Consider the following 25961-nt stretch of genomic DNA (forward strand, 5'->3'; position numbering starts at 1 on the left):
AGCCAGGCTATGTCCAAGTAGGAGTGGAATTGGTACCGTACCAAAACCCATGTGCCAATTATTACACCAAATTTTTGGTATGACAAAATTATTATCCTATTAAATTTTTGGTATACTGAATTTCTGCATGCTAAATAGTTCGGTTGGCATAGTATGATAATGGTAATTATCACTTTATTTTGAGCCATTCTTTTTGGCCAATTTTTTTTTTCCAACCCAATTCAAGGCCCAAACTTGTTTTGACCACTCTCTTTGGATTTCTAAAACTTTTTTATTTAATTATGAGAATTTTATAGAGATTCATTTAATAAACAAGAAGTAAATAGATGGAAGAATTGCTGAAAGAACCCAACATCCCTAAAAAAATAGTACAAAGATTTCCAAATTTCATCTCTACATTCTTTAAAATTGTACAAAAATCAACTTAATAGACAAAGTGAGGGAGAAAGACATCCCAATTTGATGAAGGAGAAAATGAGATGGATTGTGAAGAGAGAGAGTTGCCAGAACGGGAGCAACATAATTAAGTCGATGGCTAGATAAGTGAAAAGATGAAGAGTCGCAAGGCAAGAAGGCTTAGTTTTTTTATTGGAAAAATAGAGGTTGGAGGGTGAGATGATTGAATAAATGATTAGAAAAAAATATAAAGTGCATATATAATGATAATAATACTTATTTATATATATATAAATGAATAAATAAATGATATAATATTAATAGTAGTGGTATGATACGGTATACCATTGGTAATAGTTTTGAATACCATTGTCGTATTGAAAATGTATGATACGGTACAAATACCGTAGAAATTTTTTGGCACAACTTTGGTATGGTATGGTTGGTATGGTAATTTGGCAAAAAAATCCACCCCTATCTCCAACTATTGAGTTAAAATCTAAAATTTTTAATTTAGAAAATTCACTCCAATCATTCTAGATTAAATTTTTAGTTTAATATTATTAAAGAATGAGTTTAAGATAATTTTTTTGATAAATAACATTTAAAAAACATATGTAGACTATCCTAATTTAATTTTATGAAACATTTTAATTTAAAAATATTTATATTCCAACAAATATTAAAAAATCACTACACCGATACCATGAAACTCATGGAACACTATAAAAAAAAGTATGAAACACATAAAAGAAATTTTTTTAGTTACTTTAGCCGTTAGATTTAAATTTTGACCGTTAAATCTTTTTTTACCATTGAATTTGATTATATTAGATCTTAGCCATTAGATTCAATAAATTTATCAATATAAAACTAAAACACCTATATGGTGAGCCAGACCCTCTAACTTAGGGGAAATCATGAACTAAATTTACTCCATGAATGAATTTTTGGTTAAAACTCATATTTGCCCTGGAGCAAGTTGGAGTAAGTTTAGAACGTAAAATTCGAATTTTAATCCAAATGTTGGAGTAGGTCTAAAAAGTTAAAAATTGAAATGCTATTTTCTCACTATTATTTATAAAATAAATCTCTAATATGTTATTTTTCACCAAATATTATTCCTAAAAAGAATTGAAATCTAATCGCCCAACAACGAAATTGCCCCCAACGATAATCTATTAGGAAATGAATGACTATCCAATGTTGTTATGTGATAATACATTTTTACAACCTATCTCAATATCCAATCATCATGAGGTACTAGCTATTTACCCTTTTAATTTGAAAGGGTACCTACATTTTTTTCGTTTTAGAATTCCTTTTATTATTATTATTGTTGTTGTTATTGTTATTGTTATTGTTATTGTTCATTCCAAAATTTGTTCTATCCTCATTTTTATATCTTTTTTCTTAACGAATTCAACCTACTTAATGTCCATTCCTTTTATAACCCAATTAAGTTTAGGATTTGTGGTAACGGATCGCGCCCCAATCTATTATTATTATTATGATGTTGTAAGAATAATTTACTGAACAATTATAGAGGCCATAGAGAGAGGGGTGCGGCAATAATAGAGAGAAAGAGAGAGATGTAATTGTGAGGTGTGTTCTATCTCACTCCATTGTGCCTTTATTTATAGTAGTAGGATAGGTAAAATCCTTACCCTTTTAGGATTACAACTTTTAATAGGTAATGAACTCCTAATAGGAATATAAAGAGATATTCCTAGATTCACTAGGATTTACACAATAACATTCCTGATCTAATAGGACTGCAACACTCTCCCTTAAGTATGTAAATACTCAAGTAAATGGCGCATCAAGTCTTCAGCGATGAAGCAAGTACAATTGATCAAGTCGTCAGCACAATGGGCGAATGCGAGTCTCAAATTAATGGAAGAAAGCATAAAAAGGTAAAACTCACAAAACCTCGTTATGGTAAAACCCAAGGTAGGAGAAAACCCATAGACTAAGGAGAAAAGTGAGAAGTTATATTAAGTCAAAACTATACGTCTTCTGGACGCAAGTATAAGAGCTCACAAGGGTATGATCAGCCTAAGATAGGTGCCTCGTTAAAACCTAGTTAGGTAGCAAAAACCTAGTGGGAAAAATGCTCTTATTCGTAGGAAAAAAAAGTACATTAAGATCAAGTTAGTATACTTCTGAATACTCCCCCTAAGTTTGACAGAACTTCCAAATGAGAACTACAAGCATTGCATATGATAGTTAGGCATACCAATTCCTCGGACAAGCTTCTGGAACGTTGACTTTGGCAGTGACGTCATGTAGAGGTTGGCAAGGTTGTCTGGAATCGGCTTGCATAACTTCAATCTCCTGATGCTTTGCTAATGTAGACGCAATATGTCTTGGCATTGACTTCGTTGATGTATCATGGCTTGGTCAAGTTGATACATATGGCGTAATCTTCATGGATCATCGTTGGGACTCAACGATTGATGAAAACATCGAGTACTTAGAATATGCTCAACAAGAACTTATAACAATGTCTCACGTGTGGCGTAGTGAAGTAAAGTGAGTCTTGGAACGATTTGAAGATTTCACAACTAAGGTCATATAGTGGACCTCCAAGATATTGCGATATCCCTTGATGGTAAAGACATAACCATTCGAGGATTTGCCTTGTGCGGGTTTGATAAGTAACCAGCGTCAGCATAACAAACAAGGCAAGCATCATTCTGAGAATCATGGGGGTTGGATCCGCTCGAGATGCATTGGGATTTGCCCAAATTCGTAGTACCTTTAGGGGACATCTTTAATATTAATTAAGTAGTTACGTGTAAGCACGGTGCTGCATCTTTACCAATAGATCAACAATGAATAAGATGCCTTGTCTAATAAAACGAGCTAAGTACAATGAAGTGCAAAGTTGAACTTAGATATGAAATTTCGGATTCCATAACCTCTTTAAGGGGTCTCATTTGCATATAACGTATGGACGATCATAGGTATACTCCAAGATAACACATTCAGGGTGTAGTTCGATTGGTAGACCAAGTTACCATGAGAACAACGCTTGAACTTAAGGTCAAGGCATAAACGAGTTTTCTTAAGATCCTTCATCTCAAATTTTGTCTTCAAGTGCGAGGCAATTTTCTCAAGCTTTTTTAGAGTCTTAGTGAGATTCGTGTTAACGACATATATTGTAACTCTAGAAATTCGGAATAAGACTTCATAGTTTAACACGCAAGGGCATTCATTTAATCCCTGACTGATCAAATAATCATTAGACGGGTATACCATATCCGCTGGATTGTTTCAATCTGTAAGTGAACGCCTTAAACAAGTTAAAAGGGTGTTCCGTGGTTTAGAAATATTTGAGCCAATCCATGTAATTCTTCGGGAATTTACATGTAAATCTCCGTATCTATATCCCAATGGAGAAAACACTAAAACACTAAACACATTTCATATAACTGTTATCAATCACAAGACATTTAAGAGAAATCTTGCACTGTAAGGCGTACATCATATCGCACTATTTCATTTATCTCATAACTCTTCCTTTCCCACTTATAACACAACGGGGTTACCTTGGGCAGAGTAGGAACGATATGTCCAAAACACACTTTGGTAAGGAATTTGACCTGAATTATGTCGGTAGCTACCATATAAGTGAAAACATAATCAATGGTAATCTCATTTTAGTTCCATTATCTCATCCAAATTAATATATTGGACCAATAGCTTCGAGTCTCGGGAGTAATCTAGATTAATCTCATGAGATGGAAATGATTGAGACAACGATCACGTATGGATTTATTTTGTGTCGTGATCTTCCTCTTCTAGGGAAGTGAATCCTATGAACCGAGTGATCTATCATGTTTCAGGCCAAGACAGATTGATTCGTTATCCATCGGTGTACTGGACTATCTAACGGAGGCGTCCAAACCGTTTAACAAAGGCGACACCCCCTCCAAGGATGTTGACTTGACTTGTCAACATCCGTTAAGTACGTATATCCTTGCAAGCATGTTTACAACTGGTATATGATCTCGTCACTTTAGCTAGATCAAAGGAATGTATCTGGAGTAGCATTCTAAAAGCTAGAATACATTGCACTTGCTTATCACACTTGTGCAGTACGGGGATCAAGATGAGACATAATGGGCAACGTCCACACAACTTCACGCCGTTATATAGGAATGTTGATGTTCTTATCTCCCCCTAACGACGGGACGACTGTCTCATTGAAGTGACAATCTGTACATCATGAGTGCTAAATATATCGCTTGCAAGGTCTCTAAGAGAATTAATGCAAAGGAGAATCATAATCGAAAAAGATTCATAACCTTCTGTGAGGACCCATGTTGGTACATTGTGACGTCACAACTTGGCACATGGAATGCACACCTAAATGCGTAAATACGAAAAACGTCAGGTTCATACACAGTAACCAATTGTAACGTCGAAATAGGTTGGGTGGCAACAGGTCTTAAAGTGGACCAACATATTTGCGTACAAGATTGCATGACCCTAGGTAGAAACTGAAAAACTTGGTACATTCACCAAGGTCTGGGCGATCATTTAAATTGCTCTTTATGATCACTTTGCGAAGATGTTTTAGGGTGAACATGAGAATTCGATGTCCAATTATAAACCAATAGACATGCAATACTTTATCGAAAATTGTCGATATAAACTCTCCAGCATTATCCAATCTCCTGGACTTTAAGGGATAAGTAGGGTGGTGAACCCTTAATTGGCCAGAGGGTTTAGCAGCAATGTGTGTGGACAAATATGTAAGCAGTTTGTCGATTCATAAACCAAAACCATAAGTATTTATATGGTTCACATTTTGGTTGGATTAGTCCACATATATTCCCTTGAATCCACTAGAAAATGGTGGTCATTTCGTATATTTGCTAGGAATGATTTAGAAAATCAATTTCCCAAAACAAACAGGCTTGGCAAATAGTGCTTGTAGGCACAAGATCCTTACTTCGGGTAAGGAGATACGTTAGAGCTTCATTATTCGACCTAAGTGTCCCAAATGGTCGTGCCAAAGAAGTAAACTGCTCAATCACCAGGCTTTAAGCCGGCCACATGTGGCGTGTTCCCCGTCGAGAGATAGCCCATTGGCCCCAAAGCAAAGCTTCAAGCTCATTTTTGGAGGTGGTGCAAAGATATGCAACTTTATTTTCTTCAGTGGTTTCATTTATGATTGTTGTCATCTCGAATATCTTTAAAAACTCAACGACATTCTTTCGGAACGGAGAGAATATAAGGTCTTTAACATGGTAATTTAGTACTATTCATACAATGAGGAGCGTGCCAATGCTTTTAATCAGGTTGGATAGACCTGAAGTCGTTGCTAGATATGTGATTTAGGTATAAAGTTAGTGTACGTAGTATCGCATTCATCCAGACAACTACATTCGCACTTAATCACGTGTTTAATTGAATTCGGTCACATGTATACAAGAAACATGATTCAATTAACTCGTATTCGAAGACAATATCAATCATATTATCCATAACGAAAAACAAACACCAAACTTGAATCCAAGAACATGGAAAAATGTTCACAAAGTAAATGGTTTACTAATGGGATTTGGCCAACAAGGCCATCCATGTCAAAATTCTACTCTTCCAACAATGTTTGGTGTGGAACAAAATCAATCTCACATGTTGACTACGAGAATGGTACTCCTTAACAACATTGATAGGGCACGAACATGTGCATAATGAATTATCTATTCCATTAAGATGAAAGTAGATTCTGCAAGGTTAAGGTTTGAAATATTATCCCTTATTCTTGAAGTTTTAGGTCTTAGGTGCCAAAGATCATGCTTCGGGCATGATGCCACACCTTGGTAGGCCTTGATTCTGCCATATGTTGTAAAGACAAACTCAAAATTAGATCGTGAGAAAGATAGACCTGAACTTGGGTTCGATAGGCTCCAGTCGAAGCTGAAGGGGTCTGTTCTGTAGCCCTCTACCAAAGCAGAGCAATACCGTTTGGTGCATCCCTACCGAAGCAAGGCACCACCATTTAGTAGGCTTTGATCAAACTGGGTTAAGCTATTCGGTAGACTCCAGCCGAATTGAGTCTATAACATTCGATAAACTCTAGCCGAAGTTGGGTTTATACCTTTCTCACATTTGTGGTAGTAATTAGATCCGAGAATTTGGTAAACTTCTATTTTCTACACTGTTGCCTTGAGAGCGAGTTAGAAACAATGAAGGACGAGAAAAGTATTCTTCAATTAAAACTCGATCGGAGTTATAAACTTCAGAATCATGCTCATTCATGAACGTAATCATGGTGTGCTTCAGGCAATGTCTTTCATGATTAGACGGTTCATATAAGTGAGCCAAAAAGCCATGGAATTCTCGTTCGGGAGGTACTTCTACTTATAGTGCAGTTCGACAATCCACTGAATTATAGGGAAAAAGATTATGATTGGTCCTATATGAAATAAAATATCCATAAGCATCAAAGTTAGAACATTTGGGTTCTAAGACATGGTTTCCATGAAAAACGTCGGGTTTTCATGGGTGTATTGTTTTATGAAAACTTCGAGTTTCAAAGGCACTAAATTTGAAACTACAGGTTTAGTTTAGTTTACGAACTTTTAGTTCATAAAAGAGAAGTTTATGCAAGAACACGGAATGCAATATACAACTAAGTGTAGTGGATTTGGGTTGCTTCAGGAACTCAAGTGTTAATGCTTCGGGACTACGAAATGGAGTCAACGGTTCAAAGAGAAGAAATAATTTATTGAATCGTTAATTGCCAAAAAATGGACTTCAGGCCAATAATTTTGGATTAATTGTCAGATTAATGGAGTACTAGTCAATTTAATTAATTCAATAGATTGAGACAATTCATGGTCGATCGTAGAAGCAACAATAATTATAACATTTAAAATTATTTTAAAATGCCAAAAATTAGCATTGTGTTTGAAAAACCATAGCCCAAAAACGGTGGGCATGGGTGCCGTGAGTAGGGCAAAGCCCTAAAGGACTTAATGGGCTTGGGTGGCTACAAGAAGTAGCCCAATGAGTGGCTTCAGGCCATGGGCCGATGGGTGGGAAGCCCAGCAACAAAGCTGCTGGCATTTTGGGTTAGGGCAGGTGCACGTGGCATGCCCAAAGGTTTGCGGAGGTGCAACGAAACCTCAGCCGCATACGGTTTTGGGTTGTAAGGACAAGCCCAACCATTTGGGCTAGTTTCTGGTGTCGTGGGTCGTGGCATGGGCAAGCCCATCAAGTTGCGGGCTATGATGGAGTAGGCTTGAGTGGACCGGGGCTTCAGGTCCGTGTCAGGGACAAGCCCAACATGCTTCTACATGCGGGTTTGGGTTGGATTGGGCTGGGGCTTCAGGCCCGTGTAGCATACAATCCAGGGCGAAGCTTGGTTAGGTCCGAGAGATGCAGCAAACCCACAGGGCTGCGCATATGGTCCAGGGACATCGAAACGATGTCGTCCCAAGGGTTTATCGCCACACGATTGGGCTTCAGGCTAGCACAGTGGTGATGATGGTGGTGCCGCAAAATAAAAATCCCAAATTTTGTGTTTTTTTTTTCTTTTTCCGAATTCTAGGGTTAAAAACCCTAATTGCTTCTAAATTAATTTTGATACTTTGACTCACAAATTCCATGTAGCATAATTGGGTATTGCATGAACAAGTATATATATTGACAAAATATATGAACATATATACAATATATATATAATTGGAAGGAAAATATAAATATAGGAGGTTCATGCATCATGAGGAATGTTTTCATGCTTCATAGTCGTTTGAAATATCTTAATTTATTTTAAAAGAACCTGATTGGAAGAAAACAACTGAGCCTTTGAATTTGTAGAAGATCCTTATCTGAAAGCCGAACTTGCATCTCCAATGTATTGTATCACGCTCAACAAAGCAAAATTAAATTGAATCAATAGTATGTAGATCAATTCAATAAAATAATAAATTAATCATAAAAAGAATGATTAAAACGTAATACTCCCCTGATTAAAGATCAAACTCTCTTTAGCGTAGCGTCAAGAGCGTGCTGATAACGTGTTGTAGACATAATTTACTGAACAATTATGGAGGCCATAGAGAGAGGGGAGCATCAATAGTAAAGAGAAAGAGAGAGATGTAATTGTGAGATGTGTCCTATCCCACCCCATTGTGCCTTTATTTATAGTGGTACTATAGGTAAAATCCTTACCCTTTTAGGATTACAACTTTAATAGGTAATTAACTCCTAATAGGAATATAAGGAGATATTCATAGATTTACTAGGATTTACACAATCACATTTCTAATCGAATAGGAGCACTAGGCCTGACAATTTCTGACACGACCCGATAACCCGACACGACACGACACGAAATTAACAGGTGTTTGGGTCGACACGATAATGAATCGGGTCGTTATCGGGTAACCCGATAAGCACCTGTTAAGATAACGGGTTGGTTTGGGGAGCACAACATATTATAGATTTTAAAGTTATTATCTGTCATTTTACGGAAAGATAAACTTATGATTGAAATTTTTTTATTAAAAAGTGCACGCTAAGATAAATGATGAGAGATAATATTGGGATGGAGTTGGAGAAGAGTGTTTGTGATTTTTTTCTTTTGGCCCGGATGGAGCAAATGATGAGATTGAGAGTGCGACGAGGAAACGGTGAAATTGTGAAGTTAATGAGGGAAGTGGAGGAGTTCGCTGGTGGACTCGAAATCAAGAAGGAGAAGACGAAAGAGAGATTGTGGGAAGAAATTCATTTTGATAGAAAATCAAAATTAATTTTGATAATAAATTACATACTGTTTTCATTATCGTACTTCTTAATCCACTGCACCAAATGTTTAATTAAACTAAAGTAGTTTAAATTAGTCTAATTTAGAGCTCGTTTGGATGTGCATTTAAAATGATTGAAAACATTTTTAGTGGAAATGTTTTTAAAATTAATATTTAGTAAAAATTTAAAGTGTTTCATGGAAAAACATTTTTTGTAAAAACACTTTCAGTCATTTTAAAAACACATTCAAATGAATTATTAATTCTTAGGCTAATCCAATCCAAAATAATATCACCGCTAGAGTTTCTTGCTTCCCCAATGTTGTGGGTACGGCGGGGGCTAGTGAGTAGTCGGGTCAAGCGGCTCCGACCCACGCCCATCAATTTCTCATTTCTCGTGTACACCAAGTAACAACGGCAGCGAATCAACAATGTCCGTCCCTCTGATTCCTATCACCGTTCTCTCACTCCCATCCACACTCTCATAGACTACGCAATCGGAAACAGTCTAGTGTTGCTGCGGCTCACGTGGACCGCCGATACCCCAGCAAGCCAGCGCGGTCGTACGGGCCGCGGATGAAAATGACGATTCAGCCCTCGCATCACTCCGACAACGACCGGACCAGCGGCGAGCTGCGCGCGCTGGATTGCAACCTCACCGCCCTCTGCGACCACATACAGATGGAGGGCTTCAATTCCGGCGCCTTCTCCGATATGGTCGTCCACGCCATGGGCTCAACCTACCAACTCCACCGCCTCATTCTCTCCCGCAGCCCATACTTCAGGTCCGTTATCCCAATTCGCCGAACTCCTTTCGTCAATTTACCAATGTGCCACTTCAATTTGGCCCCCTCACCGGCTTCATCCGCGTTGTTTGATTGTGTTTAATTGATAATTGTGGGGTTTTATTGTTAATTTGAATAGTTACGTGAATGTATGTATATATGGATAGTACCTAGCTTAGCATTTGCAGCATTGAGCTTGAGCTTGAGCTTGGCAATGTGGGATTTGATGAAGTCAGTTTTGTTTTCGATCATTCACGCGTAATTATGTATTGATTAGGTGCTTAGTAATCACCTTGTGCAATCTTCATTCGCTGGACTGTATGTGTCTGGCAGGAACATGCTTCATGGACCTTGGAAAGAAGCCGGTGCCCATGTTTTAACCTTACATATTGATGATAAGAATGTTAACGGAGAAGCGATCACAATGGCTTTGGCATATCTATATGGGCACCACCCCAAGCTGAGTGATAACAATGCATTTCATGTTTTGGCTGCCGCTTCATTTCTTGACCTTCAGGTATCATATTAACATATTGATGTCTTCTTTTACTTTACGGAACTGGTTTCTTTTCCAATCTAGAAGTTCTATCCTTTCATGTGCATTTAGATTACGTGTTGCTGCTCTTTTGATGCAGGATTTATGTTCAATATGCACAGACTTCATCATATCTGAATTATGGACTTCAAACTTCTTAGCCTATCAGGTTCGAAATGCTTGTGCAGCTTCTGTATGTATGTATGACCCACATGCTACCTATTTCTTTTGTAATTGAGAATGTCTTACTGTGCTTTTAGGTGTTCGCTGAGAGCCAAGATTATGGCATACATGGAGAACGAGTAAGAAATGCTTGCTGGGGCTACCTTTGTCAAAGTGGTTCCATGGAGTTGAAGGAGGTAAAAGATGGTGAACTTATTTTGTAGTAATCACTTATGGGGTTCACCAGATTTGCGCACATTTTCTTCCTCCTTCCCTTTTCCTTTGATATCATATATCTTAATAACATAAGAAAATATGAGAGAGAAGGACAAAACAGTGGTTGTCAAAGGAACATATTTGTTTTCTATGTAATACTAGCATGCTTAAGCTTGCCCACAGTCTAGAAAAATATGGCTTAAGCTCTGTCCTTCTATTTAATTATGATAGCATAGCTCAGGTTTTTTTCTCTCTCTTAGATCTATCTATTGTCAATGACTCAGTATGTTTAATTTTATAAGGATTAAGTATATTTTTAAGGTTTTTCAACTTTGTTAATGCAAACCTACTCTCTACATTTTCTAGTTCCTGACATGATCATGGACAGGTTCTTCCAAAACTTTCAGCTCAAACCCTGCTTGCATTGCTTACCTCTGATGAGCTCTGGGTACCCAGTGAAGAGAAACGGTAAGGAGCATTGACAGCTTCTATCTCGGTTTTATTAATCACAGCTTGAGTTCCTTTTGATGTTGTTCTTTCTTTTTCCCTTGTGGAAAGGTTTGAGCTGGCGTTCTATACATTCCTTGCAAAAGGTGCTCAAAGCAAACCGAAAGACTATGATCATGGAAGTTCCAGTTCTGAGGCCGGAACAGATACTCCATCTGATTCTTCTAATGCAAAGGGAAAGAATCTTATTGATAGCTTCACTAATAAAAGGTTGGAGTCTGAAGTCGGGCGCTTAACTCTAAAAGACGATGTAGAGGGACATAATACTGCTCGTAATCTTCTGATAGAGCTTGCAGACTGTGTGGTTGACTTCCAAACCGAAGTTTCAAATTCCAAACAGCAAGTCCAACAAGTTGCATACCCTCAGTCCAATTTGGAGCCAGGATGCGACTACAATTCACTGTTGGAAATAGATGTGATGAGAACCTCATGTTATGCTAAAATGCCAGTTGCTGTTGGAGCAAGTAGACTGGGGGCAAATGGAGTGGCTATGGAAGGGCCATCTGATGAAGGATCATGCTATCACTTAAATAACAATAGTTGGTTTGCCAGGGACCAGTCAAGGCAATGCTCTTCAATGAACTCTTCCACTAGTGAGCTCATGCCAAATGATTGGGGAAGATGTGGCATGCCTCCTCTTTCATGGGGTGGCAGGGTTGTAGGGACAAGACAGCTTAAAGGTTATGCTAAAGGGAACTTTGGGGTTGGTGGGGAGAAATATGATGCATTTGTTAATATATTTGAAGGCGGATCTCTTTTATACTGTAACATGTCTTTTGAGGCACTTTTGAATGTACGAAAGCAACTTGAGGAACTGGCGTTCCCCTGCAAAGCTGTAAATGATGGTCTTTGGCTGCAGGTCTCTTTCTCTTTACTGTTTTCTTTTTAATTTCATAATTATAGCTACTTTACTTAACCCTTTGGTTGTGGCACACAAACAAGGTGCCATCAAGTTTTTATAGCAATTTTGATTGCTATGCATTTTCTGTCTTCCCTGCTATCCATATTAACTGGTATAGTTAACCATTTGAATTTTATTTGATAAACCACAGTGCTGATAAATTGATTTAGTCTAAGAAACTATGTTTATAGGCCCTGGCAGACTCACTGCAAGGGCTCTCAGCCACCTCCCACCATGTGAATGTTGGGCATCTCTTTCTCCTATATACACATTGTAGCCCTGCTGTTATGCTTTTGAAGAGATGAATTTATGTATTTGTTTATATGTTTAAATAACAATTACATCACAAAGAAAACTTATCTGTTTATTTATTTACTAACTCAAGTCTTTGGGTATCAAAATCATATAGATGCTTTTAAGCCAGAGAGTCGAAGAAGTTGGTGTGGATACGTGCAAAAGTTGCTGTCTTCCAAGTATAGCATGCAGTTGCAGACAGCAATTTTCATTCTCACAAGGAGTTACAACTGGATACTGCATGCAAGAGCATAATCAGAATAATTCTCCTGATGTATATGTTGCTGAGTCTGCTCCAGGTGAAGGAAATGGCCTCTTTAGGCCTGTACGCGTGCATGTCAGGGGTCCGATTGATGGACTTGCTGGTATCGGACGTGGAACTACATTTGTCCCAGCAACTGCCTGGCCCCCAACTCGGTTTGTCTTTTCCCGTGTGCCATTTGGCATGGGCAACAGAAATTGCCAGCAGTCTGTTGCCAATGATGATTCAGAGGCCAGAACTGACCAGAATGGGGACCTGTCTGGAGATGGATTGACAGCTTTAGTTGGGCTAAGCCAAGGAGGGAACAATGTGGCTAATGCTCATGGGGAGCAAACAGAGAGAGGCTATGAGATGGATATGCAAAGCAGAATGGCCGGGACGTCCATGTCAGTGCCAAGTACTAGTGGTGTACCTGTTCAGATGGTAGATTCGTCGGACCATGCACTTGGGATTGAGTGGGATAATGCAAACAGTTCTTCCATCTCATTGGATATGAAAACACCTTTAAGTCACTTCCCTCCATTCCGCTTTGGGTATGTCAGTATGTGTCCACCTGTGCTTCAGATTATGAACTCTCTTTTGGAAACTAAGAATCCAAAATTCTTACTGGGATGCTGTACATCGATCTACTAGCTCAGAAGTCTACTTTACAATATTACAAATTGATTACTGAATTTCTATAACTACCTTTGCACATCTATTTATGCAATTCCTTTCTGCTTGGGACTGGATTTGTCGTGAGAGAGATTGGTTGTGATAGAATCTGCTCAAGTTCAAATGTCATTAACAATATAATAACATGGGTCTAATGATTGGGCATCATGCTCAATTGTCTATCCTACTAATTACGAGTAACCTCTTTTTTCCTTGTCTCTATTTTACTATTTCATTTATGCTTTCAATCCTGGTTCTACAGGGTGCAATTTGAGGATGTGCACAGGCTCAGTGATGGCCAAGTGAAGCACTCTCCAGAAGTCTTTTATGCGGGTTCTTTGTGGAAGGTGTTTGAGTATAAACTTATTGTTCTTTTCAATATAAGATTTACATGTGGTGATGCTTTTCCGATTTCCATTTTCCATGCTCTCAGACAGATTGGATTTTCTGTTCCAATTTATAGGTTAGCGTTCAGGCTTTTAATGATGAAGATCCTCAAGGACGTCGCACACTTGGTATTGTTCCAGGCTAAATGATATATACCTTGGAAACATGTTGTTTTACTTTCCTGATTTTTATTTCAAATTTGTTGCTTAAGCTGAATGCATATCATATATTTGTTATTCAGGATTATTTATTCACCGACGTAAGGCAGAGATTACTGATTCGTTTAGAAAGGTTAGCCAGCCTTCCCTTGATTGTTTTAGAGAATGATTGGATCATTTTAGTTATGGAGAAGAGTGCTTCTTCTTATCTTCACATTTCAAGGATCACCCTTTTTCACTATGTTTTGCCGACTAGTATGTTTTTCTCACATTTGTGACTCATAATAGAAGTTGTGAATTGATACTTTATGGTGCATGACCAAAACAGGTGCAGATGTATGTTGATTCTCGCGAAAAGGTTACAGCCCGCTATCAGGTAACATTCCAAAGTGAACAAATGTCAGCTTAGCCCATTTTCATGTTATGCCAGAATCTGGTAATCTGATTCCGTTACTTCATACATTTATGATGTAGTTAATCTGCCCATCGAAGAGGGAAGTTATGGTTTTTGGGAGTTTTAAGCAAACAGGCACACTTTTACCAAAAGCTCCCAAGGGCTGGGGATGGCGAACGGCTCTGCTATTTAATGAGCTTGCTGATCTTCTCCAAAACGGGGCTCTAAGAGTGGCTGCTGTTGTGCAGCTTGTATGAATTAAACAAAGGTAGTTTCAGTGGTAAATTCATCCAGAACGTAATAATAACCATCCTCCTTGCTGATACATATATTTTCTTATTTTGCAGATAAAAGCCACAACCGAATAATTTGGCTTTCGACGTACGAAGGGCGATAATTGGACCTTATGATTTTTGTAGCGGTAACCAGGTGTGTGTAGTTCTCCTCGTTTGTATTTATGGATTGTCTTGCAAAGAAACATTGTATTAAGGGAAAGAAAAAGGGAAATGTTTTTAACACACCATTTTTCTCCATTTGCGTTCTCTGTTTGCTTTTGTCCGTTGATTTTCCTTTATTCGATCTAACGGTCAGAAACAAGCCTTGGGTGTGCTTTGGAGAAAAAGTTGCGTTAAAATCATATGTCCCAGAAAAATTGTCTTTGTATTATTTTTCGAATGTTTGAGTAAGCAATGTGTGGTGTTGCCCTAAGTGGACTGTTCATTTTTTTTTTTTTTTTTTTTTTGTCAAATATCCCTTCCTCAACTTTTACTGAGAGAGGGAAATATATTAACAATAAAGAAACAAAACAGGCGCCCAAAAACACACTATGAGCAAAAGAAAAAACAGGACCCTTAAAACACGCAAAACAAAACCCAAAGAAAGCTTTTGGGCCTAATACAAACACACCACACAAAAGAAGAAACCCGCCGAAACTCCCCAACGAGTCGAAGCCATCTCCGCCACAAGGACCTGCCATCACACCATCTCAAGTCCCAGAGTTGAGGAAGAAGAAAACCGCTCCATCCTCCACGAACCACCAAAACGATCGCAGCCATAGAACAAAGGAAGCCCGCGGGAAGAGAGATCCCACAAACGACAGCGCCAACAAGGGCGAACAATGGGAGGAACCTACAAGGGCCAAGGGTGGTGGTGCAAACACCCGAGCCAAAGCTCTACACACCCTCCCATGGAACAACGACGAATTGCGGTGAAAACTGGCGGAATCGAAATTAGGATTCGTGGAAAGAAAATGGAGGCAAGTGAAGATGATAGTATTTGGTAAGGGACCGAATGAGATGGATGAAACAGGTGAACGAGAGTTGAGGCTCGGGATGATGAAAACAAAGGCAAAACAGTTACCAGGAAGATGAGATCGTGGGAAGATTTGGGAGGAAACGGGGCTGGGTTTATTACAAAAAACAGACAAAGAAAGAAAAAGAAGAAGACAAAGGGAAGTCAAGGGAATGCCACCGGCCTTGCCATGGCAAGAGCCGGTGGCTACGCAGAAAAACGGAAACGAAGTCACTAACACCGTCGACGGGGCTGTATTTTATATGCTGAATTACGGATGAGCATTTGATTTCCGAGCTTTGCTCTTCTTGAGCAGCGAAGATTCCCAATCTTTACGTTCTCTGATGCAAAAGGATACAAGTGAATTAAGTAGCATTCTTTTCTTTAGTTGAGCTATCTCTAATGGAGACTCTCACAAGATATGTCTAATTTATAAATGATGGCTATGTTGGCACTGAAAAATAAGCTTATCTTTAAAGGAGTTGGCAAAAGTTTTAGTTAAAAGATGTCCTTTGCCAACTCATTTGACATTTTTATGCTATTTTAAAATATTAATATCTTAACTTTCTCTTGTTAGGTCTAGATTTATTTTGAAACTCTTTTTCAAACAATATTTATTAATAAAATATATTGCAGGTGCAATTTGCTAACCAAAAAAGTAGCGACTGACCTTTTATTTTAGTTAGTTGCTAATGCATCAATATGCTAATTGGGTTGTTACTTCCGTTAGAAATGCGTTTTTTTAACGTAGCATGGCAAATTTAACTTACTACCTCCCTTGAAGATGCTGGAACATCTTTAAATTTTCTTTCTCCAATAGAGATGCTAGTTTTTTATATCTTTTGTTCAAGTGGGACCCATACATATATAAAATATATTATTTTTGGTGGGCCTCAGACCGAAGAAAGATAAATAAGTTGCTTTTGAAGTGGTAACAAGTATTTAAAAAATCAAAATGAAGCATTTGACATTGTTGTCTAATCTGACGCACGGTTGGAGAAACATTTGATGTAAAAAAGTAACATTAAAGTCTCCAGTGTAGCAGTGAAGTCGATGCTCTTAATGATACATTTATATTCAACTACTAGATGTGTATTTAAACCTATGGCCTATAGCTATCAAGCAACATTAAAATTGATTTCTCACTTTTTTTGTGTTCTTTCACGCGAAGGAATTGAGTAAGTCTTCAATAATCGAAGACTCTGGACTATTCGGTAATTTAACTTCATGTCAATTAAATTGACATGCAAAAAAGAATAGTATTTTTTTAATTTAATCATGGCCGTTCATTTTTTGTACTACTTCGTAATCTAATTATAAGGAACCATTGTTGTCCTTACCTACAGAGAACATTTTGTTTAATCAAACAAACTTTATTTATAAGCGTTTACTTTTCTCTAATGGGCATCGCAACAATCTATGTATAAAAAGTTAGAAAGCAAACAAAGGTGAATCTTTCGTAATCTAAAAATTATCTCTCTAAGATTTTAAAATAAAACTATGAGAAATTTTATTTGAACTCACATAATCTCTTTTTACATTCAATTTAAATTTTAAATGTTAATTGTCATTTTTATCATATTGTATAATTACCATCAAATACAATATAAAATTAAAAATAAAACTTAAATTTATCAATAAACTCACCCCCTATAATTAAACCCACCATCACTCCTTGTTTATTCTACGTTCAATCCAGCTAGAACCCTAATAGCTTTTATAGAGAAAAACAAGCTTTTTTTTTTAAATCGATAGATGGTGATTTTGAAGTTTTGAATACTCCAACTAAGGTATAAATCAATTTGTGAAGAAAAAAAATCGTCTAATTTCAATTTTTTAGAGTTTAGAAGATGAATATTTGGGTTCCATTTTTTTTTTCATCAATCCAGGTTGCACATAGTTTGTTAAACTTTCTATGGGAAATAGTGCAAATGTTACAAAAGATGTTGCAGACACCAAATTTACTTGATACGAAATCCTGTCTGCAACAACCGCAGTGAAAGTATTAATAATTTGTTGCAGACACCAAATTTCTTGGATGCTAAACCATTTCTATGGAAAGTGGAAGTATTAATAATTTGTTTGGCATATTAGAAAGAAAAAATTGTTTCTATGGCATTACAATTTGTTGCCGTACTAGTTTGTCCTCCCATATTAAGCATGCATTAGTTACCATGCTATCACTGACCTTTCATGAATAAGTTGATAGCCCATGAAAATTGAGGGGCCTTTGTTTTACTAGGAAGATTATACAAAAAACGATCAAATAAGATGCGCACATAGGAGATGTCATAGTGTTGTAAAAAAGCTTCAGTTGGAAATTTGAAACTTGACGAAAAAAATCAAATAAGATGCAGTGAAGCAATTGATAGAAAAGTTTAGAAAGAAATTTCAAAAAGCTCAGTCACTAGCTAAAAGCTTAAGAGGAGACAAATGGCTAAAAGCTCTGTTTCAAAGAGCTCAAGGTGGGAGGGGAGACAAAGGACCCAAAATATTTTTTATTTCGAGTTTCTTTGAATACACAACTTTTAAAGCATCTTCTTCTGCTTAAGAAAATCTATTATTCCTACATGCAAATAAAATCACAGGTACATGAATATCAAGAAAACAAGAAATTGAAAAGTGTTAGGTATATGGAAGATTCATAAGCAAGTAGAAACTTCACCAAATTATTTAATTTTGGATTTTATTTTCTAAATGGGTGTAAAGATAAATTTACTTTTTTAATTGGGTTTGGGAGGATAATTTAGGTAATAATTTTGGATTTAAAGATATATTAATTCTTTAATTAAAAATAATAAGGGTTTAAAGAGTAAGTTGGATGTAGAAACAGATTACATGGGTTCAAATAAAATTTTCCTAAAACTATTTATTTAAAAAAAAAAAAATTCAGACTAACGAATTGTGACATCCCACATTGCCCAGGGGGAGTGATCCTTATATGTATATTCCCATCCCTACCTTAACACGAGGCCTTTTGGGAGCTCACTGGCTTCGGGTTTCGTAGGAGCTCCGAAGTTAAGCGAGAAAGGGGCTAGAGCAATCCCATGATGGGTGACCCACTGGGAAGTTGCTCGTGAGTTCCCAAAAACAAAACCGTGAGGGAATGGTAAGCCCAAAACGGACAATATCGTGCTACGGTGGTGGAGCGGGCTCGGGAAGTGATATGTCCTGGGCCAGGATGTGACAATTGGTATCAGAGCCTAACCCTAGTCGCGAGTGTGCCGACGAGGACGTCGGGCCCCTAAGGGGGGTGGATTGTGACATCCCACATCGCCCATGGGAGTAATCCTTATATGTATATTCTCATCCCTACCTTAACACGAGGCTTTTTAGGAGCTCATTGGCTTCGAGTTCCGTAGGAACTTCGAAGTTAAGCGAGAAGGGGACAATATTGTGTTAAGGTAATGGTAAGCCCAAAGCGGACAATATCGTGCTACGGTGGTGGAGCGGGCTCGGGAAGTGATCCGCCCCGGGCCGAGATGTGACAAACGAAACAAAACTACCAACATAGTGGGTGGTTTTTTTTTTCTTTTATTCTTTTAATTTGCTAAAATAAAAAACGTAGTTTTTTAAAAATTATATAAATATATATATATATATATATAATATAAAAGAGCAAATTGCCATCTGCGCAGTGTAACGAATAATTTAGAAAAATCAACAAATTTTTTATACTAATTTTATTATGCCAAGGGATCCCAAAGCTCTTATAATAGGGGATGCTTCTAAATGGATGAAGGCGTCCCGAAAAGTTTCCGTGAAGCCAACTGTAATTCAGATCTTTAATGTTGATGGCTTAAGAAGAAAGAACTTCTGGGAAAATAGAGGCTGGTGGAGTTCTTAGAGATCATTGTGGTGATTGGTTAGGGGGATTTTCTGCTAATTTTGGGCAGGGACAAGTTATGCAGGCATAAATTTGGAGTTTGTATTTTGGCTTTAATCAGTTGGTTCATATTTTTAGAGGAAAAAAATTATGTTGTTGATTATTTAGTTAGCTGGAGCTACAATATGGATCTCGGGGTTTGCATTTGTCATGATCCTCCTATGTGGATTGGGATGCCGCTGATGGACGATTGCTCGGATCTCCAAGGCTCATTCTGTCTATGTTGTTCTTAGTTTTGGTTGGGGTTTGCTACCACCTTATTTTACCCAAAAAAAACTTTTCCATAGTTAATTCATACACATTTCTTCAAGTATGCATGTTATATACTTGAGATCAATCAGGTCATAATTAGTATGAAACTAATTATTCTCTTAATTAATTAATTCTTTAGCGGTTAAGATTAGGATTACTGGTTTTTTTTAAACACTAAGAAAGTAAAAACCAGAGTAGTTAAGCATCTCTAAAAGAGATATCAAATGTTAAACATAAAATTAAATTTGACAGTCTATGTGGCACCTTAACATCTTTTAAAGTTTTGCTTTGTATCAGATATGTCAAATTAAACTATTATTTATTGTATTAAACTATTATAATAAATGTTTTAAAACCAAAAAAACAAAAAATAAAATTCTAAACATTTAATAATCAATTAAAAAAAGATTTGAAACTGCTGTCAATTAAGACAGTGAGGATTGCCAAATTATGTCATGCCATGTCAAATTTGGCATTTTGGTTGAAAAACATTGTTGCTGTCTTATTCGACTGTTAGTACTAATTTGAACATTTTGACATTTCTCTTAGAGATGCTCTAAAACTTTATGTATAGGGATGAATTGTCTTCTTTTTTAACGTAGAATAAAGTAGAGTAGATTAACAATGAATATTGATGTCACTTAGTACTACGGTCCAGTAGTATTTTTCTTCACTTGTGGGTGAGATGTCTTAGATTTAGTTTTCGCCAATAACGAATTTGAACCATATTATTACTAGCTTATTGTAGTGTTAAGCATACCCCTCCTTTTTAGTTTAAATAAACTCCTTTTAATATAAATAATATCTTTTGTTAAAAAAAAAAAACGTAAAATATCGATTGCGCTCAAATAAGAGAAAAAAATAAAAGAAAACTAATGAAAAGAGTTTATGATAAGAACAAAATAAAGGGTAAAATGATAGTACCAGAATTGACTTTTTAGTGTAAAAATGTAATTTTTCCTTAAAGTAAACAGTACCGTGAACTTTTCGTTAAAACTCTAAAAAAAAACAAACCTTATTTATTATTTTTTTTCTTCTTTTTTCTTCTCTTCCAACGAACCGCGAAAGCCGAAGCGTTTGTTAAACCCGCATCAATGCAGATCCCAACTCAATTTGCATCAAAATTAAAATTAGTCTCCAACTAAATTCAAATATTCAAATAAAAAAATTGGTCTCCCCACTTCCGTTCAAGTGAACACTCTGTCTTGTCTCCACTGATTCTCTGGTGCGTTTCTAGGGTTTTGTTCCCTTCAAATCTCCAATAAAGACATTGTCTTCCCCCTTTTCCCCTGTTCCTTCTCTTCGCAGCATACCCAAAACCCTAATTTTGGATTCGATTGCGTCACAGTTAGGGTTTAAGATTCGCCAGCTGATTGTTTCCCTAACATGGTTTTCGTCAGATGAGGTGTGAATTTATGGGATGTGAATTTCTAGCGTTTTTGAGCTCCGGGTCTGTCAATGGGAGCGCTAACCAGCAATCGTAAGCGAGGGGACGAGTGTTTGAGCTTCAATTGTGCGCACCCATCTCTGAATTTGCCGAATTTTCAAAGCTCGAAGCGACACAGATTGTCTCATATGAATCAGAGCCCGAGCCGACTCATTATCTCGTCTAAAAGCCCTGGTTCAAGGCTCTCTCGGTACCCCGATATAAAGCCGCCGTTGCCTAGAGTTCACGCCCCTTGCAGAACACAAAAATTCGGGTCCTTTCGCGATTCGAGTTCGAAATCCAGAGGGGTTACTGAGGAGCGGTCGTGTGACATAATGGGCAATATACTGAGTTACCATTTGGACAAGGCAAAGAGCGATGCCTTCGGTGCATTTCGGTATTCAAGCAAGGACAAGGAGGTGATTGAATTGGATAAGAAGGTTGAAGATGACCGGGTTTCTGAGGATTCGAGCATAGAAGAAGTTGTGGCTATAAAGGAAGATGACCAAGAAGGGCCTTCTGTGGTCGATTATGGGCAGGATTTGGATACGAAGATGGTTGATTGTGGAACTCAGGTTACCCATCCATCGGCTTCTTCAGTGGTTCCAGACTTGCCCACAACTACGAACGCCCCTTTCAAAGTGGACAGTGCAGGGAAGATGTTGGACTCACTGTCGCTGAATCATGATGCAGGTGTGCCAAGTAAGGCAGCATACAAGCTGTTGATTGAGAGTGTAGAGAGGCGAACTCCGAAATTGAAACATTTGGATTCCCAGATTGACTTCCATTGGAAGAAACGGTCTATGCTTGAATCGCTGCGTCCACAAAAGAAACCCGAGGAGGTAAGTTTTTTTATCGTTTTGCATTAACTTTCTACCTGTTGTAAGCTATAAAATATCGTTTTCATTTCTTTGGTTATCTGGGTAGTTTGAAGTTGTTACAGATTCTGAAGTTAAAAAGCTTGTATCAACCTGTAAGTAATGATTGGGAACGAATTATGTGCTCGAGAGTCTTAATATGCTATTCCCATTTCTTTTTAGGTTGTGCCCGTTGAACCATTTGTCCCTCTTAGAAAGGAGGAAGTGGCTCAGATTGAGCAAGCATTTTCGTCCTCCAACCGGTAGGGATTTATGCATATACATTGGTTCATTTTGAAATTGGTGTATGGTAAACTATAACAGTGTTGGCGTTCCTTCAACAGGAGGAGGGTCTTGGTAACTCATGAGAACTCGAACATAGAGATAACAGGTGAACTTCTGCAGTGCCTTAGACCACGCGCATGGTTGAACGATGAGGTATTATTAGGTTACGTGTTTACATTTTTTTTATAGCAATGACAAAAATTAGTTTCATCATTAGATATTGTTTTTAATGGTTGATGGGGGGCTTACACGGGTTTACCAAACTGGTAATTTATTTTCTTGATAACGTGCACTTTCTTCCTTTTCAGGTCATAAACGTCTACTTTGAATTGCTGAAAGAGAGGGAGAAGAGAGAACCGCAAAAGTTCTTAAAATGTCATTTCTTCAACACATTTTTCTACAAAAAGGTTTGTAATTTGCATGTACTCTTTCTTCTTCTATCTTTTACTCATGGTTCTTGGCACATATTCGTATATGCATATTCTGTTTAGTTCTCTTTTTTTTTTAGTCAGAAGAGTTTGGGAAATATATGTTGATATCATTAGTTTGTTGTCTAGATAAGTGCGTACTGTTATGAGTTATATAAATTCTTGTCACTCCTTGATTTATGAAACTTCCATGAGACAATTTATGTTTGGTGAAGTAGAAAATGTTAATAATTTATAAAGCTCTAATTCCAGTTTATTTCAATTGGTCTCATGGTGGTGCAGTTTCATCAATCTTTAGGAAAAGTCTCGTCTGAGTTGTGGCTGAGCTAAAAAATTTGATTTGAAGTTCAGGATAAATCAGCCTGATATAAGCCTGACCTGATATGCCCCGGTCGTTTCTCTCATTGTTTACGTATATTACATTTTAATCAACTTTGGGCCTGAAGATTGGGCTGGTTGAGAGCTCAGTCATGTGCTCATTAGGCTAACCGCAGGCAAGGCCTGTCAGCTCAGCCCATTCACACTCCTAGACTCCTAGTAATAATTTGCGTAGATTGGGTACCATATTGCTGTCCAATTTAAGATATTGATTTGTTTTATATGCTCTTATTTATTGAAAGTCATTGTGCAGTTGATAAGTGGGAAAGGTGGCTATGATTATAAATCTGTCAAAAGGTGGACTACCCAAAGAAAGCTGGGATACAGCCTCATTGATTGCGACAAAGTAACTTCATTCAAACCTTTTGCCCTGGACCATATGCTCAATTCTACTGAAATTACATTTATTTCATAAGTGGTTTTCTTCTCAGATATTTGTTCCCATCCACAAAGAAATACATTGGTGCTTGGCAGTTATTAACAAGGTAGATCGGAAGTTACAGTATCTTGATTCACTCAAAGGAAGGGATACCCAAGTGATGAGAATATTGGTACGTTTTGTTGTCATCTTTTGTTTGGCTGTTGATAAAAATATTGATGCATGGTGCTTGCCCTCGTCAACATACGTTTGATTTTATTTTTTTGTGGTAAGCAGGTGTGGGACATTTACATTTTTTTATAAAACTAAAAGTTTTGCCATTAGTCGGTATGTTATAATTTTCTGCTACTCTTTACGGAACCATCTATATGAATTGTCTGGGTTTTAAAAGTGTATAAAATCATCTTGTCAGCCTTGCCAGAACTTGGGAAGAATTTCCCTCCCTGTTTTCTTGATGTGGTATGCAATATGCACATAAAATTATTGAATCCAAAGCCATTCTCTACTCATAAACATTTTTGTCGTCATGCTGTCTGAGCAACCATTTCATCAATCATCTACCATAAATTAACTCTTCATTGTAAAAAAAATGTTAATTGGTGGCAAGTGATATTTAAAATAATTGTCTAGAAGTTTGAAGGCCAAAAAGTAGTGCAGACAGTACACTTCTCATTTCTTACATAGTCGAACTTAATGATTTCCCAACCAACCCTTTGAACACTATGGCTACCAGGTCGTCTTGCTTGTCAGAACTTTGATTTGAACCTCATAGTTAGAAGCTCCAATGGATTTTGACTATATTCCCTTTGTTCATTTAGCTGATCAATCTGATACTATTGTTTATTTGCCTCATTTTGACGGACAAAAGAAAGCCGGAAGATACTAGGGTCACCTGTTAGTTTATTCATCTTTTTCTTTTTCCTTTTCTCGATTCTTATGGCAGGCCCTCAAAATGGTAGGAAAAGTAGCAAGTTCATTCAATCAATTGAGCTGCAGCTAACGTTCACTTTGTATGTTGGCAGGCTAAATACTACGTTGATGAAGTGAAGGACAAGAGTGGAAAGGATATCGATTTGAGTTCTTGGGAATTAGAATATGTTGACAACCTTCCTGAGCAGGAGAATGGGTAGGCTAACGTGTGCATGTCTTGACACTTGCTGCAAATAATTTTTATTTTCTTTTGCGAACTCTTTATAATCAATTGTTCTGATCAATTATAATAGGTATGACTGCGGCGTTTTCATGGTTAAATATGCTGACTTTTATAGCAGGGATGTTGGGCTCTGTTTCAAACAGGTAAAGCGCATAGAGATGCTTCTGTTGCTAATTCATATTTATTTGACTGCACATGCATTCAAACCATTAGAATGGGAAATCATAGCCAATAATTCTAGGGGAAAAATCTCGGTACTTGCTCCTCCTGTTTTATTGCTCTTTCCTCTCCTAGTAGTATGCCATAGAATGATGAGCTGTTGCATAGATTTCCATGAAGAACTTGCACTACCAACCATTCCTCGTTGTGCTGAACAACTTTTAATTAGTATGATTCAACCCTGTTTTTATTGTCAATGCAGAAACACATGCCATATTTTCGATTGAGAACAGCGAAGGAGATCCTAAATTTGAGAGCAGACTGATTGTGTCTACGAAGCTAGCTTTTGACATGCTGTAGTACCAATTAAGAGAGCGATTAGCAACTAATAGATGTCATCAGGAAGTAGGTGTGCCAATCAATGTGTACATTTTATTCATATAACGTTAATGCCAGTCACGTGCCAGCTTCGTATTTTTTGAATGATTTGAGAGTTGTCTGGGCGAGGTGAGTCCTGTAAGTCGAGGCTTATCAGAGCACGATGCACAGGGTTTCAAAAGCTTTCGGTATCTTAGCCATTTGCCTTTTGTCTGTGATTTAAGTTGGTTTAACAATTGTAAGACAAGTTTCCTAAGGAATATCAAAGTTTCATCTGTTTGGGCCAATATTTTGGCAGTAGACTATATCTACTATTTGCCCCCTTGTGTATTTGGCTGTAATACTTACATGTATTTAGTACAATTAGTATCTTGACGGTCAGATGACAATTGCATTAAATATATATTTGCCTTTTCCAAGATTTAGAAATATACACAAGGCAAGGCACCTTCGAGTGGGACGCGACCCCCCTCGTGAGGGTCCGTCAGCAGTGATCGAAATCTCCTCGGGTGGTTAAAACCGTAGGACCAGCAAAAGTAAACGCTCTTAATCATTTAAGCTCTGAGTCGTTTGCAAACCTCTTTTGACATGTCCACATTTTGGCTACTTTGATTTAGTGTGTGAGATCTATATCGGAATTGCATGCTTACTCAACGAAAAACAAAAACGAA

At 37.4% G+C, this 25961-nt stretch overlaps 2 protein-coding genes across 3 annotated transcripts; both read left to right on the forward strand.

The window, feature by feature from the left end:
* Positions 1–9410: 9410 nt before the first annotated feature.
* Positions 9411–15127, forward strand: LOC137731509 (uncharacterized). Of its 2 annotated transcripts, XR_015957777.1 has the most exons (14): positions 9411–9949; positions 10283–10466; positions 10585–10653; positions 10745–10843; positions 11251–11330; positions 11421–12228; positions 12680–13359; positions 13743–13827; positions 13944–13995; positions 14109–14158; positions 14354–14401; positions 14500–14687; positions 14767–14831; positions 14868–14952. XR_015957777.1 is itself a non-coding variant. In XM_068470629.2 (13 exons), exons 1-12 carry the CDS (start codon positions 9741–9743, stop codon positions 14674–14676), a joined length of 2541 nt encoding a protein of 846 aa, XP_068326730.2. In that variant the 5' UTR covers positions 9411–9740; the 3' UTR covers positions 14677–14687; positions 14767–15127. The 2 variants fall into 2 exon arrangements, 1 of the variants encoding a protein (XP_068326730.2); XM_068470629.2 differs by having other exon boundaries at positions 14767–15127.
* A 5767-nt stretch (positions 15128–20894) lies between these two features.
* LOC137730515 (ubiquitin-like-specific protease ESD4) lies at positions 20895–25595 on the forward strand. The gene is made up of 9 exons (XM_068469506.2): positions 20895–22115; positions 22314–22393; positions 22475–22568; positions 22724–22822; positions 23475–23567; positions 23653–23772; positions 24623–24726; positions 24824–24896; positions 25175–25595. Exons 1-9 carry the CDS (start codon positions 21306–21308, stop codon positions 25235–25237), a joined length of 1536 nt encoding a protein of 511 aa, XP_068325607.2. The 5' UTR covers positions 20895–21305; the 3' UTR covers positions 25238–25595.
* The last annotated feature ends 366 nt before the right edge of the window (positions 25596–25961 follow it).

This window comes from Pyrus communis, chromosome 16 (genome assembly GCF_041283825.1).
Source record: "Pyrus communis isolate YQ-2024b chromosome 16, ASM4128382v1, whole genome shotgun sequence".
NCBI lineage: Eukaryota > Viridiplantae > Streptophyta > Magnoliopsida > Rosales > Rosaceae > Pyrus > Pyrus communis.

What these genes read in the sequence shown, in the direction of transcription:
- LOC137731509 (XM_068470629.2), top strand. Translation starts at nt 9,741, where the DNA reads ATGAAAATGACGATTCAGCCCTCGCATCACTCCGACAACGACCGGACC. An exon ending in CTTCATTTCTTGACCTTCAG is followed by an intron (nt 10,467 to 10,584) that starts GTATCATATTAA and finishes CTTTTGATGCAG; the next exon opens with GATTTATGTTCAATATGCAC. An exon ending in ATGCGGGTTCTTTGTGGAAG is followed by an intron (nt 13,828 to 13,943) that starts GTGTTTGAGTAT and finishes TCCAATTTATAG; the next exon opens with GTTAGCGTTCAGGCTTTTAA.
- LOC137730515 (XM_068469506.2), top strand. Translation starts at nt 21,306, where the DNA reads ATGGGAGCGCTAACCAGCAATCGTAAGCGAGGGGACGAGTGTTTGAGC. An exon ending in CACAAAAGAAACCCGAGGAG is followed by an intron (nt 22,116 to 22,313) that starts GTAAGTTTTTTT and finishes ATTTCTTTTTAG; the next exon opens with GTTGTGCCCGTTGAACCATT. An exon ending in GCCTCATTGATTGCGACAAA is followed by an intron (nt 23,568 to 23,652) that starts GTAACTTCATTC and finishes TTTTCTTCTCAG; the next exon opens with ATATTTGTTCCCATCCACAA.